This window comes from Prionailurus bengalensis, chromosome B2, assembly GCF_016509475.1.
Source record: "Prionailurus bengalensis isolate Pbe53 chromosome B2, Fcat_Pben_1.1_paternal_pri, whole genome shotgun sequence".
Taxonomy (NCBI): Eukaryota; Metazoa; Chordata; class Mammalia; order Carnivora; family Felidae; genus Prionailurus; species Prionailurus bengalensis.
The window spans coordinates 8,786,573-8,814,220 of NC_057349.1; the positions used below are offsets into that span (position 1 = coordinate 8,786,573).

The following is a 27,648-nucleotide window of genomic DNA, read 5'->3' on the forward strand; positions in this document are numbered from 1 at the left end:
TAATGAATGTCTACCATGTGCTAGGCGCTGTGCTCGGGTCAAAGGAATACAAAGTCAAAGAGTGCATCTCAGAGAACCAAAGGGGACTCTAAGAGTGGCTAGGGTGTAGAAGGAAAATGGAAAAAAGCAAAGACTGTACTTCCTGCAAGAAGCTAAGGGAAGGGAGAGAGTCAAAAAGGAAAACATCATAAGTTGATATTACTTACACCTTGCACAATCCTCAAGCTACAACTTTATAACAGAATACATGCTCATCGAAAAAATTCAAACAAATCAGAAATGCAAAAAGGAAATAAAGTAACCTGTAACAACCTACACCCTCCATTTCTTCTCCTAAGATAATATCATTCATAATAGTTCAATAAGTAGATACCAAGACATTTGTCAGTACAGAATATTTACATATAGCTTTGTTTTGTACTTTTTTCCTTATAAATTTTGAGATAAATAGGTACACAGATAGATGAGAGTGAAAACAACAATCCTGCCTCTATACATCATCAATACATAAGGTCTACTTCATTTATGTTACTAGCTGCCTAGTATCTCATGTAGAGATCTATCATAATGCATTCATTCATTCCCCAACTGATGGACCCTTACGTTATTTCTTTCACCATTATACAAAGATGCTGCAATGAACTCAAATGAGATAAGAACCTTCTAAAAAGACTTTAATGAAAGTGCAATGGCAACCCTCTTTTGAATATTCCATTGGCCTCAGTGTCTTACAGGAAATAAGGAAAGACTTGCGAGAACACACCTGAACTTGATTCTGCTTCTGACCACTCAGCCCAGCATAGTGGTAGGAGTAGCAATAATTATTGAGAAATTGCCAAAGGCAAAGTAAATCTCTGTTGGATCTTTAGTCCCAAACAAACCTGCCTTGCTGGAACCACCAGGTTCTGGTTTTATGAAGAGAATTCATGTGGCTTCCTTACAGAATGTGATCAAAGTCAAAATATCAGAGTTCAAAGAAGAGGAAAGCAGCCAGTAGGGTCAAATGGTACGAAGATAGTGAGTTAACATAAAGACTGGAATGCGTATGCCTGATTTAACAATGAGGGAATCGATGAACTTAGGGGAAGCAGTGAGCTCAGCAGTAATGAATCATAACTAAAAAAACAGTGACAGCAAATAGAGACTACTCTACAGACAGATGGATAGAAAGAAGAGGAGACACGAGCTGGTCAAATTTCCCAGTGAATGTGGGTGTATCAGATGAGGATACAAGACAGAGAATAAAAGTAATGCAAGATGAGATGATCCAATGGTGGAATGAAAACACAGAAGCCTTCCTACGCAGGTGGAGACCTAATCGCTCAAAGGGACCACTGCACCCAGCCCGGAAGCACATGGACTGAGAAAGAGAGTCAGAATAACCTGTAGAAGAAGCAGTTAAAACATTAAAAAGTTGAGGGTAAGATAAAACTGTAATATTCTTAAAAGAAAACAGCCATAAACGTAGGTGAACCTTAGGTTGGACGCTGGTGTCTTAGATGTTACACCAAAACCATGAATGACAAAAGAAAAAAGATAAAACAAAATTATAACCTCTTGGTACATTAAAGGACACCATCAAGAAAGTAACAAGGCAACATAGAAAATGGGAGAACATTTTTGCAAATCATAAACACGACAGGATTTAGATTTGCATCCAAAATACATAAGGAGCTCCTGCAACTCAATAACGAAAAAAACAAATACTTAAAGGAGTAAATTTAATATTATATATACTTTATAATAATGAGATACTACTCCATACCCACTAGGACGGCCATAATCAAAAGGGCAGACAATAACAAGTGTAGGCGAAGATACAGAGAAATTGGAACGTTTCTACATTTCTACATTGCTAGTGGGAATGTGGTAAAAGGGTGCAGCCATTTTGGAAAATAGGCAGAGACTCCAATAGTTAAACAGAGTTGCAACAGGATTCCAGTCCTTAGTATACACCCAAGAGAAATGAAGATACATGCCTACACAAAAACTAGTACACAAAGGTTCAAAGCAGCATTATTCCTAATAAGCAAAAGGTGGAACCAACTCAAGTTTCATCAGCTGATGAAGACATCAACAAAAGGGTAAACATCCATACAATGAAATATCATTAAACCGTAAAGGGGACCGTAACAGACAGTAGTCCCCACTTTACCAGGAGTTTCACCTTCCACGGTTTTCATTTACCTGCAATCCAGAAGCAGATGACCTTCCCTCTGACATATCATCAGAAAGTCAGCAGCAGCCTAATCCTACGTCACGGTGCACATGTCATTCCCGTCACGTAGGCATGTTATCATCTCACATCATCACAATGGGAAGGATGAGTACAGTACATTAAGATAGTGTGAGAAAAAGATCACATTCACGCATGAGATTACGTAATACATTACATCACATTATGCTTTTATTATAGCATATGACTATAACTGTTCTGTTTTAGTAATAGTAATTGTTGCTCATCTCTCACTGTCCCTAATTTATAAACTATGCTTTAGCATAAGTATGTATGTATAGGGGGAAAAAAAAAACACCGTATATATAGGGCTCAGGGCAAGCCACAGTTTCTGTATGCACTGGGGGTCTTGGAATACATCCCCCCGCCCCATGGATAAAGAGGGGAATACTATATGCTACAACATTATGCCAATCCAAAGCCAGACCAAATTAGTCAAATACTGTATGACTCCATGTATATGAACTGGCCAGAATAGGACAATCTTCAGAGACAAAGTAGATCACTGAGTGCCTGTGAACAGCAGTAAAAGAAATGAGAGAAGCTGCCAGGGAGGGCTGGGTTTCTTTTTGGAGTGCTGAAAATATTCTAAAATTGACTCTGGTGGATTGTGGCGTACTTCTGAATATATTAAAAATCATTAAATTATACATGCTTCATGACAGCACTGTATGCTGTGCCCATTATATCTCAAAAAGGCTGTTATTACAATAATAATAATAATAATAATAATAATAATAATACAGGCTGACGGCGGTCAAACGTTCTAATACCAAGGTCATGAACCTCAAGGAAAAAGTGAGGATATATATTCCCAATTAAAGGAGGCTTAAAGAAACCTGAGAATTGAATGCAACTTCAAATATGGGGCTTTTTCTTTTCCTATCGAGGACATTACTGGGACAACCGGCAAGAGCTGAATACGGTCTTCACGTAAGCCTACAGTGTACCAATGTTAATTTCCTGATTTTTCTAATTATACTCTAAGAGTGTATGAAAATATTCTCATTTTTTTAAAAAAAATTTTTTTTCAATGTTTATTTATTTTTGGGACAGAGAGAGACAGAGCATGAACGGGGGAGGGGCAGAGAGAGAGGGAGACACAGAATCGGAAACAGGCTCCAGGCTCTGAGCCATCAGCCCAGAGCCTGACGCGGGGCTCGAACTCACAGACCGCAAGATCGTGACCTGGCTGAAGTTGGGCGCTCAACCGACTGCGCCACCCAGGCGCCCCTCTCATTTTTTAAATATACGGGTATTCAGAAGTAAAGAGGCATCACGTCTATGTCTTACTCTCAAAGAATCAGAAAGAAATGTATATATACATTTTTTTAAAAAGATAATTATAAGCAAATGTATTAAAATATTAACATTTGCAGAATCTGGGTAAAGGGTATATGGTAATTCCTTTTGTTTGCAATTTTCCTGTCAGTGTGAAACTATGTCAAAATAAAAGTTTAAAATATATGTGTGTGCGTATGTATATGTTGAACAAATAAAGAGAATTTTTGTTTATGCTGACAGTCGCACAGAATTTGCTTGAATGTATGTACACAGCTGAAAATATATTATCTTATTTTTATGTTTTATTTTATACTGAGAGACAGAGAGAGAGAGAATGAAAGTGCACCGGGGTGGGGCAGAGAGATGGAGACGGAACGTGAAGCAGGCTCCAGGCTCTGAGCTGTCAGCACAGAGCAGGACGCAGGGCTCGAACTCACAAGGAGCAAGATCATGAGCTGAGCCGAAGTCGGGTGCTTAACCAACTGAACCACCCAGGCACCCCTGTTGTCTCATCTTTTCAAAGAAGGACTTAATTCCATTTGCTTTATGGCAGAAAAATCAATGTTCCCTACACATAATTTAATCACTAGGTGCGTGGAGGGCCTCTAGAACTTGAAAAAGAAGCGTCTACCAAACATTAAGAAAATAAAAACAGCACTTGATTACAAACACGCAGGGAGAAAGTTCAGTGAGCGATTTAAAGAAAATACTGTGTTGCTTCCATTTCTAGTGAGGTGGATATTGGAGGAAGCAGTGGGACAAAAAGAAAGAAGGGGAAGCAGAGAAGGAAGGGAGAGAAGAGACGGGGGTTGGGGGGAAGCAGTTAAATGGGAGAGGGGAGTTAGAAGGCCAAAAAACAAAAACCACCAACACGTGGGAGGCAGGGAGAGAAGAAAAAACAATTACGAGAGAACAAACTCAAGATCCACGTAGGGTAATGAAGAATATATTGAATTCATTCTGGAGAGAAAAGGAAAGCTGTTCTTAATTAATACTATAAATTGTAGCCCTGAATACACAAGAGCTTAGTTTCTGGCATATAATTCAAATAAAATAAATAAAACAGTATCTCGTGTCCTTCAGGCACTTAGTTATAAATATACAGGAAAAAAAAAAAGGCATGCAGTATGTTCTATTACTGACTCCATATGTTGTCGACAATGAAGAAAGGAGTTAGTGAACAAACAATTCATAAATAACATTAACGAGTCACTCTGCTGCAGAACTTTTAAAAGAAATCCATCAAAATATTTTATTCAGCTATTAGGAACTACTCCAAATTTATAACTAAACACACACGGAAGAAATAAACTTACACAAAGTCACCTAAAGCAAATCAAAGTGCTCTTCGTTTAGAGCGGTGCCGTCCGACAGACCTCTCTACACCGATGGAAGCGTTTCTATGTTGTGGCACCCAACGTGGCAGCCAACGGCCCCCTGTAGTCACTGCGTACTTGAAGTGTGGCTACTGGGACCGACCAGCTTTCAACGTGAATTAACTCCAACAGTCAGATGCAGCTATTGGCAGGTCACACCAGAAAGTGCAGGTTTAGAGTGTGGCTCGGCCAGCCACCCAACCTGCGGCAATTCGCGACACACCTCAGACACAGTTCTGCCAGCCAGGCTTAAAAAAAGTCCCGTCAGGGAGCAGGCTGATACCGTCTGGAGGTCAGCGGCTCTTGCCCTAGCGGCTTTTGCCCGAACAACGAGCCACGAGGTACGTTAATGACTAGTAATGGCACAGTGACAGCTAACATTTCTTGAGCAATTACCACGTCCCAGGCTCTGCGCTAACACATCACATGCTCTATCACGTTTAATCCTCAGACATTCCTAGGCAGGAGGTACTACTGTTATTTCGGAGGCTAAAGGAACCAAGGCACAAGGGTACCCGGCGAAAGTCTGGCCAGGTGTTTTTGGCAGATCTCATCCGGGAGTGGCACACGGGACGTGGGTGGTACGTTTCATGACTGTTCCTTTTCCTATGCACGTGGAGGCCATCACTAAAGGATCACAGAATGCCACCCGACTGAACTTGGACTTTCAAGAGACCCCGGTAACAACTATTCCCCCAACCTCTGCCCACAAATCACCACTGGCGTGCATGCACTCACTTCACAAGTATCTATTAAGCACCAGCTAAACACAAAGCACTGTCTAGCAACTGGGGACACGATGGTGGAAAATACAAGTCCCTGCTTCATGGGCCTTACATTCTAATGGGGAGGGGACGGGGGGCAAAACACGTTCAACAACTGGAAATGTTCATTTCTTGTCATGACAGATACCACGAAGAAAATAAAATCTGGAAGTGGCAGGAAGTAGACAGGGCAATTCTGCCACGGTGGTCCAGTAAACGTCTCAACAGGCAGCACTAACCCTGGGACCTGAACCATATGACAGGAGCATCAATGTGAACCTCCAGGGCAGAGACAAAATGGCGGTGAGTGAGGGGCAGAGCGACAGGGGAGGCGGTCAGATAGTTGGGTGGGGGAGGCCCGGTGAAACGCTGTACCAAATGCTATGCTGTTCAGATCCCACTCTGCTCGCACAAGGACGTCACTGTGGGGTCAAGAGAACCCCCTCAACAGCAGCACTGAGGCTAATTCTATTGAAAAGGTACCCATATTTCTCTATTACTTGGTATGAGTGCTTTTATACTTGCACGGATCTGGCTGGGGCTTTACTATTTCTAGACTTCATCCCGAGGCACCTCAAATCCTTTCAGAAAAAAGGTGAATACGTTATAGGTACATATTCACACAGATCCAAAGGAACTCTCTCATTGTCTCCTTTAACTGATTGTATGTAAATAAACCAGGACAACCTGTCCTGTCATTACCATTCTAATTAAAAATACCAATACCAGACCAAAACTTCAAAATCACCTATACACCCTATCAACCTTTAAAAAAAAAAAGGAAAAGGAAAAGGAAAAGAAAAAGGAAAAGAAAAAAAGAAAAAAGAAAAAAAGAAAAAGAAAAAACGCCTTTCTTTCTCTGTTAAGAACTATACTATAAAAAACTTCTCACTTTTACCATAAGGGGAGTCTGATTCAATAATCAGCATCTGATAGGTTAAAGGTCAATATGGACTTCTCTCTTGAAAAAAAAAAACAAAAACAAAAACAAAAGGCATTTTTCTCCCAAAAGTTTTCTCCAAGTTGTGAAGGAAAAGTCCCTACCTCTATCCATGGTTTTGCAAGACAGCTCAATGTCCAAACCTCTGAAATGTGGGGAAGTCCATAGTAGTCACTAAACCAACCCTACTAGAAAGATCACTGAATTCACAAGCCTGTGAACAAATTTGCTAATGAGATACACCAAAGAATGGTGGACACTACGTGTGGTTTAACTTTTTCAACAAAACCTTCTCATTTTCTGGCATAGTTTTATCTTCTTGCATCTCTTCATTGAGAAAAATTTCTCCCCGATGGCAGAAATAGTCCTTTCATCAGAAGTTGATATGGCAGCACATTCCACACATCACTAAAAGCGTATTTTCCACCTGAATGGTACTAGTGAGTGACTAACACTCAGTAAGACATAAAAATTACTATCAGACAGATAAGGCCAGGCTAGATGGATGCCAAGCAAAATCAGTATCGTACCAGAAACTTCTTCCTCTTAAATCCAATGAAAATACCCCTAAAACTTTCTTTGGTGGAAAAAAACAACTCTGCAATTATGACAAAACTCAACATGCTAAAAACACAACTGTATAGAGACACGTTATTTTGGACAATACTACGAAGTAAAAAATTACTTTTAAAGTGACACTAAAGTTAAAAAGAGGGCAGTAATAGAACCAAAACACAAATACACATTAGAGATGTAAAACATCAGGTAATAAATAATGGTATATGTGTCATCGGCAGGATACGGGCCTCTCAAAGATGTCTACCTCCTAAGCCCCAGAACCTATGAATGTTACCTTCCCTGGAAAATGGACTTTGCAGATGTGATGAGATTAAGGATCTTGACATGGTGAGATTAACCTGGATTACCTAATATGGGCCCAATCTCCTCACAGGAGTCCTTCAAAGGTGAGAGTCTTCCCCTTCTGGGCTAGAGAGAAAGGCAATGATAAAAAGGTAAGAGAGAGAAGTCACTACTGGCTTGAACCATGGAAGAATGGGCCACCAGTCACAAGTCCTTGCAAAAGGCAAGGAAAATGAGTCTCCTGCAGGGCCTCCAGAAAACAATGCAGCCGTATCAACACCCTGATTTTAGTCCAGTAAAATCCACGTCCAACTTCCAATCTCCAGGACTATAAAATAGTAAGTACACGTCGTGTTAAGCATTTTTGTGGTCATTTGTCATGTGGCATACAAAACTAATGCACTAATTAAGAGGCCAATATGAGAGCATAAAACGGGACAAGAAAAATTTAAAGATAAATGCTGCAGGAAAAAGAGAACAATACAGAAAAAAATTGAGTTAAATGCATACCTTGTATTTAACATTCACTAGATGCTATACTAATAAGCACTGAAAGTAATGTAAAATACCTAAAAATCTAAAATAATAATAAACAAAGTCCCTGGCCCTAAGGAGGGTCCATCAGAGTAAACAAATAAACTAAAAAGTTGAATAAATCCTTTTCTTACTTTAAAAGAAGGGGTTTAAAAGAGACAGAAATACATACTTTATCAGACCTATTCTGAGATCCTGGGAATATACATTTTAAGTTTCAAACCTCATTATCCACTCATCACTACTCCCATCCAAATTTTCAAGTTTCTACTATATCAAAACTTTTAAAGGCAATAAAAAGTGATAAAAAGACAAATCTTTCCCCCATGTTAAGAGAGACTGATTTCCTACTGTTCAGTTGTAGAAGTCCTTTATATATTCTAGATACAAACTGTTTAGGAGATCATGTATTTGCAGATATTTTCTTCCAGTCTGTGGCCTGCCTTTTCATTTCCTTAACAACATCTTCTGAGAAGCAAGAGTACTTACTTTTGATAAAGTCCAATTTATCAATTTCTTTTCTTTCAGTCCTAAGAAACAGTTGTGTCCATGTCCGTGTGTGCCCATGTGTGCCCGTGTGTCCGTGTGTGTGCACATGTGAGTATGCGTGTGCATACCCAGGCATCCTAAGAAATAGTTTCCTAGCTCAAGGTCACCAAAAAAGAGGGGCAGGTGGTAAAAGGTTTCAACCCTTTATCAAAGACACAGCGATGGCAAATAATCACATGAAAATATGGTGAACATCATCACTCAACAGAGAGTAGCAAATTAAAACCACAATTAGCTACCACAGCTCACCCAGTACAACTGCTAAGATTGTAAGCTGGCAATGCCAACTTTTGGTCAGGATGCGAAGCAAGTCAACTGCTGCTACAGAACGAAAGGGTACAGCAGTTTTGGAAAATACTCTGGTAGTTTCTGGAAAGGCTGAGCAGATGTTTACCATATGACTAGGCAATACCATTCTGGGTACCCGAGAGGGTGCAAACAGTGCCACACGCAGATCCGTGCATGAATGCTCACAGAAGCTTTATTTAATAGCCCAGAACTGTAAACAACACAAATTGCCTCCACTGGTGAGCAGATAAACTGTCCACCCATAAAGTGAAAAAATCCTACATAACAAACACTAACGGACTAGTAATAATCACAGCAACAGGGATGGATACCCAAGGCATTACACGAAGTGAAAAAAGCAAGAAACAAAGTAACATGTAATTCCATTTCTAGGACGTTCTGAAAATGGCAAAACTGTAAGACAAATCAGAACCACGGTTGCCAAGGACCGTGGGTATGTGTGTTAGGTTGCGGGGTGGGGGGTTGACTACAAGAGGACACAGGGAACTTTCTGGTGCAATGCAAATGTTGTTTCTTAACTGTGATCGTGCTTACACAACAGAGTACGTTTGTCACACTTCATCAAAGATAAATTTCACTATGTGTTAATTATGCCTCAATGAATCTGTCTTAAAGCAAGAAAAAGGACCAGTATAAATAACATACAAGAAGATAATGAACAAATAGCCAGTACAGGGCATAGAGAAACAACCACTCGATTATACCGCTTCGTTATAATAAGTGTCACTTCTTCCAGGCTGTGCTACTGCTCAGTCTTTCCCCCGGTCCTACTGGGTCTCACTTGAGCACTTCGTGCAATGCAAACCCGTTCTCTCCACCTTCACAGGGCCCTCTTTATTCCTCATCTGCATTCCTCCAAACTACACCTCTTAAACTACCCTCTCTGAATTACACTTCCTGCTAGTCCCCTGCCTTCCAGGCACCCGTAAGGCCACATGTTCTTCTTTAGAACTGTTGTGGCTTCTGCTAAAAGCCTTTTCTCCTCTCTCCATCCAATCACTACTCTTGGCTTTGAGGCCCAAGTGTAGGACGACTCCATCCAACGTGTGTCCCCACAGGGGACTTTATCGCCTCTGCGTATTCATCATGATTATTTCTGCCTCTCTTCAGATTTCACAGGTTTCAGGGGAAAGACATTTTATTCAGCTCCGTATCTCTAGCAAAGAGTTCTTGCTCCAGGCACAGCGTATGTTGCTCGATGTTGACTCTATTAGTTAAGTGAATTAAAAAAAAAAAAAAATTAAAGAAATAATAATAATAAAGCTAATACAGACAGAGCATTTACCAAGTGCCAGGCACCGTGCTCACCACATTACACGTATTAACTGGTTTAACCCTGACAAAACTCAGAGTTAGGTTCTATTATTACCTCCCGTCTACAGGGGAGGAAACTGAGGCACGGAGAGGTGAAATGACTTGTACAAAGCCACATAGCTAATAAGTAAGTGGTGCATCAGGGATACGAATCTGTGCAATCTAGCTCCTGAATCCACACTCTTAACTACTAATATGTGCTACTTTCTTAAAATATGTGAACGACGCAAGAATATACACACATACAGGAAAAACTACAAGAGGCCACAAAAGAAATGAAAACAAAGGCACAAACACGAATGGCCTTTTAAATTTACATGTCATTCTGGTATGATACTGCCTTTTCAATAATTAAAGTTAAAAAAAAAGCAATATAACAAGATGAAATACATCTTTGAAGCAGAGACAAACCAGAAGGACACAATTTCTCACGCTTTGCCCTCGATACCAATGCCGCTATTACCGTGACACTTTGCTCCACTCCATGAATTCATTTACCTTTTGCAATAAGATATAGGACAGAAATATTCTCAGATAGAGTCTCTTTCAAATGCTGCTGTATTTATACACGTAATTTTCAAAATTAAAGTGTCCACATTGGAAATATTCATCGTGCTGTTTCACTTTTCAGTATTAGGGCAGGCTGACTGAAAAGATGTTTAAGCCACTGCAAATCAACCTGGTTAATAGTCCCTGAGATAAGTGGACACCTGTGCTGAACAACATTTTTGTTCAGCTATCCAAAGAAAAGTGTGCACCTGCCTGCAGGGCTCACAGCTGGCAAATCAGGAAGTTTTGTCATTTACAAATTTTCAACATCAAGTTATATATCCTGCTATGAACTGCATGTTTCCAAATGTTATAACCTAAAATGCACATTTTATTTAGGATTTCTAGAGATAGTATACAACTACAAAGATAAGCCTAATGAATCAACACCACGTTCAAATGCAGTCCTTGTTTATTAATTAGCACAGAAAATCAACACAAAATGTACAGTTCTGTAAACATGCTCCCTCCTAAAAATTTCAAAACCAACCCTCCTAATAAACGTCACGCCTATAAATAATAACTGCAATAATGGAGAGATAACACTGCCTGAAGAAGAACTCAAGCAAATATTGTTTCATGTACCTATTCTTTTTTTTTTTTTTTAATTTTTTTTCAACGTTTATTTATTTTTGGGACAGAGAGAGACAGAGCATGAACGGGGGAGGGGCAGAGAGAGAGGGAGACACAGAATCGGAAACAGGCTCCAGGCTCTGAGCCATCAGCCCAGAGCCTGATGCGGGGCTCGAACTCCCGGACCGCGAGATCGTGACCTGGCTGAAGTCGGACGCTCAACCGACTGCGCCACCCAGGCGCCCCTCATGTACCTATTCTTAACACAACTTCTAACTAACGGACACAAAGTATATTTCTCAAAGTACACCTGAGCCTTACCAAGAGGTTCCTGACTAATCAATCTCCCTATGGTCTTAGGAACCCATCCCACCACATTCTCTTGGGGAAGAGACATTCTAGGCTCACACCAGTTATCCAAGAACTGAAACGTAGGCTCCACGAGGGAAGTGATCTTTGATAATCGTACATGCGGCGGCATACCTGTTCCAGGTGCTGCCACACAACAGGCTCTCAGTAAGTACCTGCTGGAGAAAAATGATGGGGCGGCCCCTGTGATTTGAAAATCCTGGAATCCTGAAGTCTGCTCTTTTTTTTTTTTTTTACCAGATTTTAACAGAGCACAGTCTACTTTCTGGTTGACTAATCTAAAAGAAACTTTCCTGACAATACATGAGCTGAAGAGAAGGAAAGGAGCATTCAGTAGGTATCACAAGAGGGGCACTGCATGAAAACTCATTCCAAGGTGGATGGGCTAACCATAACTATCCCCCCCCCCCCACCAGGGGACAGAAAATTTTTCACTGTCAGGTAAAATGTTATTAAAAAGATCCTGATTCCATACTGGTTACCTGTAAATACATATATTCTAGATATAAAATATACATTTCATTTAATCATGCTATGAAACAAGTTTTGGTTACAAAAAAAAAAGACTTTTTTATCTAAGACATGTATGTTTTCAAATCTGTTCTCTCTCCTCTCCCAATGTAAAAAAATTAGACATTTTTGTGCTCCAGAATGAGATCAGTTTAGAGGTTACTTCCACTGAAATACATTCTTATGGACCCAGAGGTTGGTAGGTTTTGATATATTCTGTTATCTTCTCTTCATTCACCACCACATAAATAATATTAATTACAACTAGATCGCTTCAGGAGACAGTAGGAGAGATGACAATAAAACACTCAGGGGTCAAACAACTGATAACTAAGTGCCCTCACTACATCGCTATCTCTGATAATGAAAACAAATTAAATGCACCATTTCTAAAGGGTGATACGGATGGAAATTCACACGTTACAACAGTAGTAATATCCTTTTTAAATATTACATATCTTCCTAACTGCTTACTCCACGAGTACTTGCAAACACGAGGATAACGTGCCCTTTTAATTCAGGTGTACAGTAAGTAGCTTGCTCACCCACTGATCCCCACTTAAAGGCAGCTTTTTATTTCAATCACTTGGTCGAAAGAATCAACACGTCCTCCCTGTATTGCACAGTGACACAGACAAATCCTAGCAGACGACAAAAACACCTACTGCAGTTACAAGGCTTCTTTCTTCCCCTTCTATTAAAGCCCTTCCATCACAGATATTCTGTAAGGGGAATTTTGTTAAGGAATATCAGTTTTCATTCGGTCTGTAAATCAACTGAGCAATACAATCCCAAACACCCTCAAAAACTAGTTTCCTATTGAGTCAATGAACTTAAACATCTTCATATTTTTTTTATACTTCAGAATTTTTTTCTTTGTATAAATCAGTTAATTCATTTCTTTATTTCAGGGAAACTCACTCTATCTCAGAAGGTTTCTATTTTTGTAGCTATTCTAACAATTATCTTCAGAAACAGGTCTTTTCAAACACCAGTTATAGATGATTTTGGTTTCCTACTCCAGATTTTTTAAAGTTTAGGTTCTATGGGCAAGGTTTGTTTTTTTTTATTTAATTTTAATTTTTTTTTCAATATATGAAATTTATTGTCAAATTGGTTTCCATACAACACCCAGTGCTCATCCCAAAAGGTGCCCTCCTCAATACCCATCACCCACCCACCCCTCCCTCCCTCCCACCATCAACCCTCAGTTTATGGACAAGGTTTTCATATACAGTCAGTTATGATACATGTTATATACATGCTGCCACTTAACAACTGCTCTAAAAATGTTTGCAAAGAGTAGTCGAATCTCATAGTTTCATTGGAACACTAACTACTGAAGACACAATTAACTTACAACTCAAACAATGTCACCAATAGTGTGAATCCACTTTCGGAAACTTCTCACACTATACTGACTTGCAATTAAAATAAAAAGCCCTTTGTGGACATCGATATATGATGTATGCTTCCTAAAAACTAGAAAACCCTTATATCCAACAAGAATAGTTAAGTAAATGATGGCATATCCTTCAATAGAGTGCTAATGCAAGATTTAAAGTGGTTTAGTACATGTAATACCGAAGAGAGCACAAGATTTAAAGTGGTTTAAAAGCTCATGGAGACATAAGGATAAAAATGGTTTGGAGATTACGGTAAGTCAAATGTGCACGAGTCTAAAGGTGGGGTGACTGGCTGGCTCAGTCGGTAGAGCATGCAATTTTTGATCTCGGGGTCATGAGTTCAAGTCCCACGTTGGGCACAGAGCTTACATTAAAAAACAGACGAGGGACACAATGAGGGGAAAAAAGTGAAGGGGATAAGCAAAGTTATACTTACTGTGTTTCAGGGATGGAATTATGAATATTCCTTGTATTCCCTTTTTAAAACATGTGACCTTATTTCTCCATTCTCATAAAGGAGCAAAATAAGTAAGTCTTAAGAACTTCTGAGGTAATTAAACGCGATTAGGAAACAGAACGCAAAAGATACTGGACTAAATGGGGAAGGGGGAGACGTTAGTCGCCAAAGCCATGAGACGATACCACCCCTGAGATAATCTTCCCCATTGCCGGCACCGGGCATCCTCCCTTAGAATCCCCCCTACCTCCTAACATATTCTGAGCCCATCACTGCACACAGCAGAGTTCAGGAAAATGGTACCAAACTGTACACAGAGAAGAGGCTTTGTCATACTAAAGAAATTATGCTATTCCGATAACTGAATTCCTTGAGGTGAAATCTAAGAGGAATCCTATGTTTTTGCCACGTTCCATCTCTGAATCCGAATTCTAACGAGTTTCCTATTTCCCTAACACAGCAGGACTATGTTTATGGAGAAAGTTAGTCTGACCTGAAAACATAACTTGGGAGTCCATATTCATTTCATCCCTTAAACCAGGAGAAATCATAAAGTAAACAGACAAATGGTGAAAACAAACTAAACTTCTCAAACATTCAGGTTCTGTTTAACACGAGAATGTTTGCTCACAGATTATTAAATTTGCTAGTGGGGCAAGGACTCGACAGCAGAAAACAAGTTCATTACACTGAGAACACACTATAACAAGTTGTCGATAACGGGGCGCCTGGCTGGCTCAGCTGGTGGAGCGTGCGGCTCTTAATCTCGGGGTTTTAAGCTCGAGCCCCACATTGGTATGGAGATTACTTAAAAAAATAAAATCTTAAAAGAAAACAAAACTTGTCAGTAGTATAGAAAATAAATAAAAATCCAATAAACCTCATTCCAGGTGCCAATTATTCATGTGATTTTTTTATGCGCATACTGAATTTTTATATTTCTTTTAAAAATCAACAAAGCCTACTTTAAAAGAAGATTGCTGAGCAGGTTGAGTACAGCCCTTGGAGGGTGGTGAGGAGGACGAAGTACCACCATGTGGTCACAAATACCGACTGAAGGCCAGCTACCTTTGGGCCTTTTGTGAACAGTGATGGCCACAAAGAATGAGAGAGGGAACAGACAGGAAGTGTCCTGACTTCACAATGCTAAGTGCCCCACAGGGAAGAAGGCATGCCAATGACCAAAATACAGTAGGAAGATTCTTTCCTTCAGCCGGTCACCAAGCACTTATTGAGTGCCTACTGTATGTCAGGCATCATGGGAAAGGCTGAAGTAACATGGTTAGAGTTTTAAAAAAGACTGAAAAGCTGTCCTGTAAAGTTAATGATTTAAGTAGAAAGGTGGCCTTAATCAAAAAATTCTCAGAGTCAAGGTAAAATCACAACTCTGTGGAATGCTGCGATGAGAGAGCAGATGACAGGTAACCACACAGTGAGCTGCGACCCAGGAACTGAGGCACAGGATTGCGGAAGGCCGCGCAGGGGTCAGAGGAGGCTGAATGGGACGAATCATGTTGCAGTCATGATGTGAGAGGGAGCAGAAGTGGGGCGTTCCAGAAAAAGGCATCCGTGTACTGGAGGGATGACACATGGGTCCGTGGGATGGGAAAAGTACAATGATACGTACACCATGGCAAATCGCAGCACGGGACAGGCAGACAAAGGCCAGGGGTTAGTAATGGACCTAAATCCCATACTATGGCTTCGTAATGTTTGGTATTTTCAACAAGAAAATCTGGAACATTCTTTTGTGCTAAGGTGAAAAAGTTACACAGACATGACAAAATTTCAGCGGCAACAGGGGAAGTGTGTTGACAGGTAGTCGGAAGCATAACAGAGCTTGTCAATAACACAGAAAGAGCAAATCAAATGTGGACCTATCACGTGTTTCAACAACCTAGGATTTTCTGTCCTCCCCGTCAGGTACAAGCTTACCCCGATGATACTCAGTCCTTTAAGGTAGTCCTGCCGAGGCTGGGCTTGAGGAACACATCCAGCTAGCACAATTTTCTTGTTCTCCTCTTGAGCTTTTCTAGAAAGATGAAGAGAAAAACAGTGTCGTTCTTTTGCTCACAAGTATATCCTTGGAAACTGATGTAAGTGCATATAAGTTCTCCAAATCATAAGAAGCCATTCTACCAAGAAGCTGGATTTTCTTACAACCGCTGCAAGAAAACACTGTAAGACTTCTGAACTGTGCATCCATTGATCACACCATTAAAGGACACAACAGCACTCCAACCTGATAATGTCTTTCGTTACCGTCCCAATACAAAACCAAAAAATGTACTCCCACAGAATTCTCAAGAATATAAAGCACTCTTACAAACCACACTTTCTAGGGGCCCCTGGGCAGCGTGGTCAGTTGAGTTTCTCTGACTCTTAATCTCGGTTCAGGTCATGATCTCACGGTCCGGGAGTCTGCACCTCACATTGGGCTCTGGGCTGCTTAGGATTCTGTCTCTCCTCTCTGCCCCTCCCCCGTTTGTTCTCCCTCCCTCCCTCTCTCTAAAAATTAACAAACTTAAAAAAACACACTTTCTAGACAGACAAGTTAGCCATTCAAATAAGTTATTTTAATTACTAATGAAAATGTACCTAAAACTCATTCTGTAACTTCTCAGTCTTTTGATCAGTATAAAAATAAAATATACTTTTAAAAAAATCAAACAAAAGTTAAAGAAATAGAAGGTATAATACCCTTTCTATCCTGGGAATTCATGTATCTCCCAGTTTTGTTCCCTGGAGACTTACGCATAAGCTTAAGTGCTTATGCTAACTTATGCTAACAACATATGTACATATACATGTGGATGGACAGATAGACATCTTTGAGTATTTGAGAAAGTGTTCCACGATTATGGAAACATAAATGTGAAATCTATGCTAATTATTTCCCTAGAATAAATTCCAGAGAGTAGAAATGCCGATTCAAAGGCATACATTTCCAGTTATGAAGCATTTCTTTACTTAGAAGAAGGTTGGGATATATTTTATGCATCTGTGTTACTCATTTATCTCACATGCGTGTATACAGCAAACACTGACTATGTGCTAGAAAACAGTGGAAAACAGTGGTGAACCCAGCAGAGCGGATATCTTTTCCTAGAAACTATGCATGTCCTTTGCCCAATTAAAATCACATTTTCAAGTCTTTAATTCTTTTTCAAGTGTGTGGGTTTTGGAATATAGTGATGCTTTGTTCCTTTTTTTTTTTTTTTTTCCCTTTTTGCCACATGCTTGGGTACTACGCTTTATACACCAAACTGTCTTCCTGGCCGCCCCCTGGCAATCTCTGTTTCTAAAACCATTTGAGGAAGTTAAGGGTATCAGCAGCCCAGTTTCGGGAACATACCACTGTGAAGTGAAAAGTCTCTACACCTGGCACATTGTTTTGTTTTTCTCAACTTTTTCCAGAGAACAAACTCAGAACAGGAGGCCCCCCCAAAAACCCTGGGATTAACAGAACCAGCTATCTGGAATTGACAGCCGCATCAAAACCTTCCGGGAGGAATGCAGGGAATGACTGAATGAACGGATAAGCAGAGTGTAAAAGACTATTCTAACATCATCTGTAAGGGTTTCACTTCAATAACTTATTAGAGTGCTTTGGTATAATTTTTCCTCTTGGAATCGTGGGGGTGGGGCTGGGGGGAACGTGTTAACGGAATCAAAAAAATCTGAGTTTGGTAGATTGCTTACCACATCCAAGAGAATTCCTGCCTGGCTCTGCCTGCTGCTTCTACTTGTGTTTATCAGCACCATACACATCACCGCACACAAACATTTTTCTTGCGGTAAATGTGAAATACCTTATCAGACGAAAAAAATCTTTCCATTAACATTAACAATCTACATGAGGAAGTGACATCTGGTTTCCTCAAGAATTCCCTCTAACACCCAGAATCACTGCAAACATCCAAGGGAGTCTGGGAGGTCACCAATAATTACATTCAAATTAGAAGGCCTGCCTCCTATAATGTGACTCAATTACTTAATTATTAAGCACGCCTAAGACATGACGTTGAGAGTTTAAGGGAACACATGCACTTTGCACTCAACAAGCTTCTGGTTTATAACGGATGAGACGTAAAAGGACATCAACAACACAGCATCAAATAAAATGCCACTAGTGAAGAAAGAGGCACAGGCTATACATATATGTATCAGGGAGGGAAAAGGAATATGCAGACAGAAACACACAGTAAACACTTCCAAACAAACTTGAGGGGGTTTTTAGGGCAGACGGTAGGAGGAGAAGGTGGAAAATGGAGCCAGAGAGCCCAAGGCGGCTGTTCCCGCATGGACGAAGACAAGACCGTCAGAGGAAAGTGTTACACTACAGAATTCCTGTATGAGGGAGACTGGCAAAGCTTATATTACGGAAGGAACCTTAAGGGAGAGGCTGGGGAGTTTCTATTGAAGTTAGTGGGAATGGGGAAGTGTTCTGGTGGCAGAGCGGACAAAGAGTGGCACCAAATCTTAGGAACATCATGCTGATGGCAAGACATAAAATGAAACATAAGGGGAGAAGGAGCCAAGAGGTGGGGAAATTTATTTAATACTCTAGGCTAAAGGATGTGAGGACCTGAATGCAGGTGAAAGATCTGAAAAAAGAAAGATTAAAGGAAAGGAGATGGGTTTTCCTCTTAAATATATTTGGGGAAAACCCAAGGAGGAATCCAAAGTGATGCCAAGGTTTTGAGTCTAAGAGGGATCAGCATACATCTTATATAAAGAGCTAGAGAGTAAATACCCTAGCCTTTGCTACTCACAGGTCTCTGTTGGAAGAGTCTCAACTCTGCCACCTTAATGTAAAAGCAATCATATATAACATTACATGTGTGTGTGTGTGTGTGTGTGTGTGTGTGTGTGTGTGTGTGTGTCTGTTCCAATAAAGCTTCATTTACAAAAATAGGAAGCAGGTCAGATTTGGCCCAAAGAAGCAGCTGGCTGAGGACTGGAACAGAAAGCAACAAGTTCACACAGGACACACTTAATCTGAGGTTCCACGAATGCCTATCAGGTTTCCAGACATTCAAATCAGCCAGCTGGGAATGAAGCTAATGTGACGGTTGGTAACCCTGGATAGAATAGTCCCGAAAGGTGTGGAGACAATCTGGTTGAGTACAAAACTTTAAGGCTCTTTAGAGCTATAGAAACATTTCCACAGGATAAAAATACTAGTGTGGAAAACAAAAAGGAGGTAACATCACCACCAACACCTATACTTTAACAACAATAATCATCAGGATCAGCACTTACACGGCATTCCCACGGCACTTCATCGGGTTAACCATTATGCAGTTAGCTCTGTAACATTTGAAAACCGTACAGCCAATATGTACAACAATCCAGGGAAAATGTTCCAGTGACATTATAAACACTAAACCAGGTCATAAAACAGTCCAAGGCTGATTTTCAGGGAGTAAGCACAACACCAGAAAATTAAGAGGAAAAGTTCAAAACAGAGATGCTTGAACAAGTGATTTATTTAGAATATTATTTCATGCTTTTATTGAATTTGGACTCAAAATGCTAGGGTAGACCAGAATTAGAATCAAAGCAAAAATCACAGCCCCATTATGGAATGTTAATGCCTCATTTTATATGTGACCAAATAAAGCAGCAAAGGCTTGAATACAATTTCTCTGAGTCCTCTTGTTCTAAACATTCCCTTCTTACATCCTGTTCTTTTTGTTTAGTGAGCTTTGTTCCGGTTAATAAAAGCCAATAAAACAATTTCTTTAGAAAGTACTCAGCACAGACACATTTTTAAAACCTTTTATCCTTCAAAATATGAACGTTGGTAACAATAATACCTTAAGAAAGTTTAAGGTAGCATGAATTTCCATGTTTTCATTTTAGATAGCCTTGAAATGTTAATTAAAATAAAAATTACATGTAAAACTAATTCACTATAATCATCCTTATTTTCCTGAAACACACTTCTAAAATTAGAGACATATCCTTGACTACAGCACTAGAGTGATGCAGAAAACATAAAGAAACCTTTCCCTCTTTTCTGTCAACTACTAAATACAAGAGATAATTTGTTCAGAACCTTAAAATTCACAGAAATCGTAAAAAATAAAGATCACATAGTATCATTTGCTTTATTTCGCAAATGAGAAAACTGAGAGTCAAGAAGATGCAGTAACTGAAGCCCAATGTTCACACGTTGAGTTGGTGCTCAGATGGGCACCCAAGATCCCCTGTTCCTTGCACACCAGATCTCAGAATAGAAATCCAACTTGGGTTTCGATCGTGTAATAAAAATTAGAGCAAACATTTCTTGATTAAAACCACACAGAAATTTATGGGGATTATAATGTACCGAAGGTCCTCAAAGTAGAAACAGTATTTGACAGTTCCTGTTTTTCTGTTTTTTGTGAACGATCTCATAGCAGAGTAATACACTCAAGAAATAAAATCAAGAAAAACACAGTTCTTCACAAGAAGCAGGCAGGGAGGAAATGCTGCTTCTCTCTCCGTGTTCTTTTCTCCTATTACGCCCATCTCCCCTTCGATGTGATGCTTAATCGATACAATACTCCTAATAATGACTCGGTCTTCAACCAAAGTTCTCTTTCATGAAAAAGTATTTCTTAGATATATATCTGATCTTTTACATTTCTTTTTTTTTTCACTTTTTTTAAATGTTTGTTTATTTTTGACAGAAGAGAGAGGGAGAGATGGAAACACAGAATCTGCAGCACAGAGCCCAACATGGGGCTTGAACCCATGAGATCATGACCTGAGCCAAATCGGATGCTTAACCGACTGAGCTACCCAGGTGCCCCATAATCTTTCACCTTTCTAAATGCACATGGATATACTCATAAAAACTTCCACACAACAGCACTAAAAAGAGAGTCAAATCAATCTGTTTCTGTACAAAGCAAGCACAGTCTTCAGTCTCTGCATGTTGAGTATTCTCTGCAAATATTTAAGGGAACACCTATTTGAAGTATTTATAGTTAGACATGTAGCCATGTGAAACATAAAAATATCTCAGCAAATAAGGATCTGTATGCATGATATACTTCAACAACCATGATGCCTCTTGTAAATTTTGGAACAAGCAGTCGAGGAAGGAGGAGAGGGGTGCTTTGTTCTGGCACACGCTTTACAAAGATCACTCTGAGTGCTGTGCTGAGAGTAAACCATGAGGGGACAGAGGTGGAAGGAGACCGGGCAGACATGCTCCTGGAGGTAGCAGCGGAGGTTGTGAAAAGTGGGTGGAACCTGGGCACTCTTCCGGGTACAGGTAGCGGATTTTGCTGACGGACTGAATGCAAGAGAACAAGATGTATTAGGAATTATTCTACAATTTTTGGAAAAACAACTGGGGGAATGGACTTGCTGTTGACTGACTTACTGTTATCCTGCCCAAGAGTCCTGATGCTGAATTTCTGAATCAGAGAAAAAACCTGTGGCTTTTAGTGCTTTGGATACAACTTTTAAGCCACTAGCTTTAGAAACCAGATAGTAGGGGTGCTTAATTGTCTTACAGAATTGGGGCTTCAGTTTTCGAGCAATGGAAATGTATGCCATGTCAAGCTAGCTTTCCAGGTGACGTAACTAGGTTTAGTTAAAATAACATTGAGTCTCGCGATCATGAGACGAAACCCCAGTTACTCTGGACTTGAATGTCTGCAGGTATCTATCCCCAGTTACATATTTGAATACACATTTGGATGGTGATTTTCAAGATTGATAAACCCCATCAAGTCTGCCTTTTTAATCACTGAACACTTGTCTTTGCCCGTTAATTAGCTCCCACTTATTCACCCAAATTTGCCTTCTTTCACCTCCTGAAGCCTTATCCCCTACACTGGCCTACATCCCAAACCATGTATGGTCAAAAAAATAGGTAACCATTCCAAAGGAAATGTTTCTAAAATATTTGTATGGCACGCCTGCATTTCCTATTGGTGCAAAATATGGTGACTCCAACTGTACCCGCAGTTGACTGCCTTCAGCACTGCAGGCAGAGAATTTCACATCTGTAAGAGACACCCCAAACTTTCTAGCCCTGTGATTTCATTTTATAAAAGAGAAAACAGAGGCTCAGAAAGATGAAATAGCTTGCCCAAGGTAAAGACAGAACTGACAGTCATCCATCACTGCCCTTTGCGTCAACATAATGATGTCGGTAGCCAAAGGTTACCAAGATCTTAAGGCCGTGCGGCCCAGTGATAAATAATCTCGGGAAGCCACACAGATGGATTCTTCTCTTCCTTTTGTGTTGGCTCTTAACTCTCAACATGTCATTTCTAGCTTGTCTACTCAATTCACCCACCGCCACTTCTAACTGTTACACAATGGATCTATGAAACCTCTGGAATAAATGATGACCATCAACAGCCTCACTTGATATATATATGATGTTCACAAATTCGTTAATGAAATGTGTGTGCAGTCTATGCTTAGAGGCTCGTCAGATATCAAGTGGCCACCAAAACTTTTAATCGAAGAACTCATCAGCATAAAAAAGAGGGCGATAACCCAGATACATAAATACATACAGTTGTATATAAATCATACACATGTAGTACTATACTAACATGTTGTGTATGTTATTAAAAAATACCTTAATACTAGGATTTTTGATGAATTACTTCAAAAGAATATTAGTGTTCTGAGTTCAAACAGGAAGACGTTAATGCAGGCTCAAATAAAGGTTAAGTAAGCCTCCTAAAATCTGGTACAATGCTACAAGTCACCCAGAACTTTGTTTAGTCATTGAAGAGGGCCAGAATATGCCACCGCAAAATGCAGCACTTTGACAAGAAGATTATTTTGAGCAAAAAGCAATTAAGAAACAGCAGGCTCAGGGGGCACCGGGATGGTGCAGTCAGTTAAGCATATGTCTCTTGATTTGGGCTCAGGTCATGATCTCAGGGTTCAAGTCCCACATCGGGCTCTGTGCTGATGGTGCAGAGCCTCCTTGGGATTCTGTCTCTCCTCCTCTCTGCCCCTCCCCCACTGATGCACACTCTCACTCTCTCTCTCTCTCTCTCTCTCTCTAAAAATATACAAACTTAAAAAAGAAAAAAGGAAAAAGAAATAGCAGGCTCAGGAAAAGAGCCCAACCCCCCAACAATTGGGTTAAATGAAGAACATAAATCTCCATGTGTGAAGGCATCACCCTCTCCAGTATCAGGAAGAGAACTACTCCAGAGACAACTCAAACCATCTCATATCTGCATAACCAACCCTACTAAACAACCCTCATTTCCCACGTATTTCTAATCACCTTACCATAAACTCCCTCTCTCCAAGGAACCCCGAACCCCTTCTCCTTCATCTCAGCTCCTCTCTACTCTTACCCCTTTGTTAAGATGGCATACAATCTCCAAATTGCAACCTCCTCCTTAGGTCACGTGTCCTCATGAACTACCCCTGCATACCTAAATTTGGTTTTTCCCCCCTGTTAATCCATCTTTTATCAGATTGATTCCCAAGCCCCAGTGGATGAACCTAAGAAAGTACACACAAAGGTTGTTTTTTTTTTCCTCCCCTACATTACGAAGTTTAAGGTTCAATGATACTTGTACCTTGTAACTTCAAGATCCAAGAAAAAGTAAGAGGAGTGAAGCTCAGAAAATCTGACCACTATATACATGATACTTCACCACCTTTAAAACTGCATTTAAGACTTACACAGCAGTTACCATTCAAATCAATCATTTCCTTCTTGTTAAGCTTTTAAATTAAAGTAAGTAAGACACTCCTTCCTTAAAAGGACCAACACAAAAAGTAACCTAAAGTTATGACAGATGTATTCCTATTATGGAGAATTCATTTCATAAAATGAAAAAGCAAACCTGTTGTTAGTTCACCTCCCCTAAGATCAATATCCTGACACTCTTCATAGCAAACACTTTAGATGGTAATACCCTTGGACAGAGGAAAAAAACAAAAGAAAGAAGAAAATGGAAAAAGAAAGAAAGCAATCTCAAGAGTCTATCAGTATATCAGAAGACCTTTAAAAACTGACAGTGAAAAGAGATCAGCTGTTACATTTATTCAATTCACTGTCCAATTTGCACATCTCATTGTACTTTAATTATCACATTTACCAAGAAAAACAAAAATTAAATTACAACAGAAATCTAGGTTTTATTTTGAGGAACGAATAGGGAAGTATACAGTTCTGATTCCAACTAAAAATTGAACTAAAGGAATCAAAGTTCAGAAGGAAAATGCACACACATGGGCTTATTTCTAGTCCATCCTGAATACAAGTTGAGCTGGGGCACCATTAGATCCCAACCTGGTTTCTGGGGGAGAGCCACTGGATTTTGGAATTGGCTACACAGTCTGAATGAAAAAATACCAGAAACTTATAAAAAGTTCCTAAACAAGATTTCCAAGCCTTTCGTGCCTTTTTCAAAGTCACTTATCCAAAGAGGCATTAGTTAATGTAAAAAGCTGATCCTCTGGAGGGGGTAACAGAAAAGCACTTTGTTATTTAAAATAAAACAATAAGGGGCGCCTGGGTGGCTCAGTCGGTTAAGTGCCCCACCTCGGGTCAGGTCATGATCTCACAGCTCACGATTTCCAACCCCGCATGGGGCCCCGTGCTGACAGCTCAGAGCCTGGAGCCTGCTTCAGATTCTGTGTCTCCCTCTCTCTCTGTCCCTAACCCACTAGCATTCTGTCTCTGTCTCTCTCAAAAATAAATAAACGTTAAAAATTTTTTTTTCTTAATTTAAAATACAATAAAAAGTGGCTAACCAAGAGACACTCATGCCCAGGTAAAAGTAAGAGTTGTCTCCTTGACTAATCCATACAGTAATGGAATATGGAATCCCCATCTACAGAACAGAGGCAAGAGAAGAGAAACTTTCTTCAAACCTGCCTTAACTGGGCTTCAGCAAGCTTTAACTCCTGCATAATCAAGAGGTTTCACCGGAGGGACAAGAGGTAGAGAATATTATCAGGGCACCATAAACAACTCATTTTTAACATATTCTAAGTGAACTAGCTAATTCAGAAAAATCACTGTCCTAAATTATGTACTTGTTCCTACAACAAATGATTTGTAACATCCACAATGACTTCTAGAACTGTAATTCCTGCAACAGACATGTCTCCCCCTACGAAACTATGAGCTCCTCGAGGGCAATGCCTAGATGTGATTCACTTTACACACCTTAGAATACATTTTCAAAAAACTTCTTGGCGGGGAGGCGCCTGGCTGGCTCAGTCGCTCTGGGCAGCTCAGAGCCTGCTTGGGATTCTCTCTCTGCCCCTCCCCTCTGCCCCCTCTCTCCCTCCCTCAAAACTAAATAAATAAACTTAAAAACAAAACCCCTTCTTGCAATTCAGTAAATTCTGAAAGAACATCTAAGACCAGGAAATAATACTAGGATGAGTCATTAACTAAAGTTGTGATTAACAGCCATGTTTATGTCTCTTAAAATTTAATAAAACTACCATTAAACAGGAATCTTTTTCAACGTCAGAAACAGATGATCCAATCAGATGAACTACATGTGATCAGTGCCAACACCACTTATTTCCACGTGAATTTTATAGTAAATCCTAACATGATTTTCACTCTCACAGATCAAATAAACAATTCATAAGAATTACTATCATACTCTTAAGAATTATTTTCTTACTGATTATAAGCAGCACAACTTTCCCCTCAACTCTCTACTTTGTCCCTTCCCTCACTCCTTCGTAAAAAATACAATTCTATTTACATCTTCACAAAAGTAATACAGCTATTGCTTATGATTAATCTGACCTCAGATAAGAAAAGTATTTATAATAAATGCAACTACTTTATAACTTCACGAGGGAAAAAAAATTCTTTGACAAGAGCACCTAACATAGTTGGGCCCAGACGAATCCTGGAGCGACAGGGCTCACTTCTAGTTCCAGCAAGCAAAACCTCAGCGAAACAGACACGGCCCCCCCATTCTATGTGAAAACACGCGAATACCAACAACTGGTGGGCAGGCGTGGGCGGTGGGGGGTGGGAGAAAGTGCCACCAAGCTTCCACTTCTGCAGTGCCAGCCAAAGGACAAATGTGACCACACTCACGCTGCCATCATGCTAATATCACTCACACCAACATCAACTGAAGCGATCGAGTGAAATGACCCAGCAGACGGCACTCGCCATTTAGCAATTTGACGTGAACACATGCAACCATACTGTAATACACTAGAAAATAGGTTTTCTTCATTCCCACCACCATCTACTGTGAAGACACGAAAGTTCAGCAGTCACACAAAAAGGGACCACGTACTCCCTCCGAGAGGCACGTAAGAGAAGAGAATGTGCTCATGGTGCCTCGGAGGCTGTGTTCAGTGTCACCAGGAGGACCGAAAAGCTGTGTGCGCACAGGAAGATGCTACACAGGACTGCCACAATTAAGATGTTTTATATAATGAACGAATAGTTACTGAACGATCTCAATGTAGCAAGTGTGAAATATTCCGGATGCAAAATTATACATGCTAAGGAAGAAGAGAGAAGATTTGGTTTGCTTTAACTACATAATCCCATCAATTATCCATTTCGCTTTACCTTACAAACAAAACAGGTCCTTCTCAGGGGGCTTTTTTTTTTTTTAATTTTTTTTCAACGTTTTTTATTTATTTTTGGGACAGAGAGAGACACAGCATGAACGGGGGAGGGGCAGAGAGAGAGGGAGACACAGAATCGGAAACAGGCTCCATGCTCCGAGCCATCAGCCCAGAGCCTGATGCGGGGCTCGAACTCACGGACCGCGAGATCGTGACCTGGCTGAAGTCGGAGGCTTAACCGACTGAGCCACCCAGGCGCCCCAGGGGGTTTTTTTAATTACAAAGGTTAGAGGCAATGTTTGTGGCTAATTTTGAAGTTCCATTTCCCTCCAGAAATTTTTCTCTGAATTCTACTGAAATCAGTCAATTTCTCCTTTAAGTAACTCCACAGTTTACCAATGCACAGAAGTGAATATATATATATATATATATATATATACATATATATATATATATGCTCCAAAAATACATACAAGGTTTTTTAAAATGGGCAAGATTGAACTTTATCATCTAAACAGAAAACCTGGGTGATAAAGCCATCTAAGAAGTGATTATTACAAAAGTCAAGGCAGCGCTTGGTCACTTGTGGACGCAGGGAGAAAGCTGCAGCCGTGGCAGGAAGCATCGAAGGGTTTCCAGTGTGGCTAAGCAACCGGGTGGTAGCTACAGGGATGTCTGACTTAAAATAATTCACTAACCTGTACACTTCTCTGTGGTTTCTAAACTTCTTACCGTATTTTATAATGAAGGAGTTAAACAGAAGACAAATATCTAATACAAAAAAAAAAAAAAATACTGTAGCGCTAAATAACCAGAAATTTCCCAGTCCACAAAAAGGGGAAGAAAAGTACAACTGTGGTAGCTGTCTCTAAAGTCTTGTGAACCTTCCTATATATCTCAGAAGCCACATGAAAGTGGTTTTAACCCATGGTGTATAAACAGGATGTCACGGTTAGCTGAAGACTACAGTTGGTCTGCAGACACATCCTCCGGCCATCCCTGTCACAGGTCACTAGAACGACAGGGAAAAGACCCAGTCATTCAGAATTGCTCGTGAGGGTTCAA

At 40.1% G+C, this 27,648-nt stretch overlaps 1 protein-coding gene across 3 annotated transcripts in view; it reads right to left on the bottom strand.

Moving 5' to 3' along the window:
- The window catches only part of CDKAL1 (CDK5 regulatory subunit associated protein 1 like 1), a 659,261-nt gene that overhangs the window by 466,334 nt on the left and 165,279 nt on the right, over nucleotides 1-27,648 (bottom strand). For all 3 annotated transcript variants that reach the window (XM_043590714.1, XM_043590715.1, XM_043590713.1), the window contains one exon: nucleotides 15,967-16,063. In XM_043590714.1, the coding sequence (XP_043446649.1) occupies nucleotides 15,967-16,063 (97 nt within the window). The remainder of the gene's footprint in view (nucleotides 1-15,966; nucleotides 16,064-27,648) is intronic.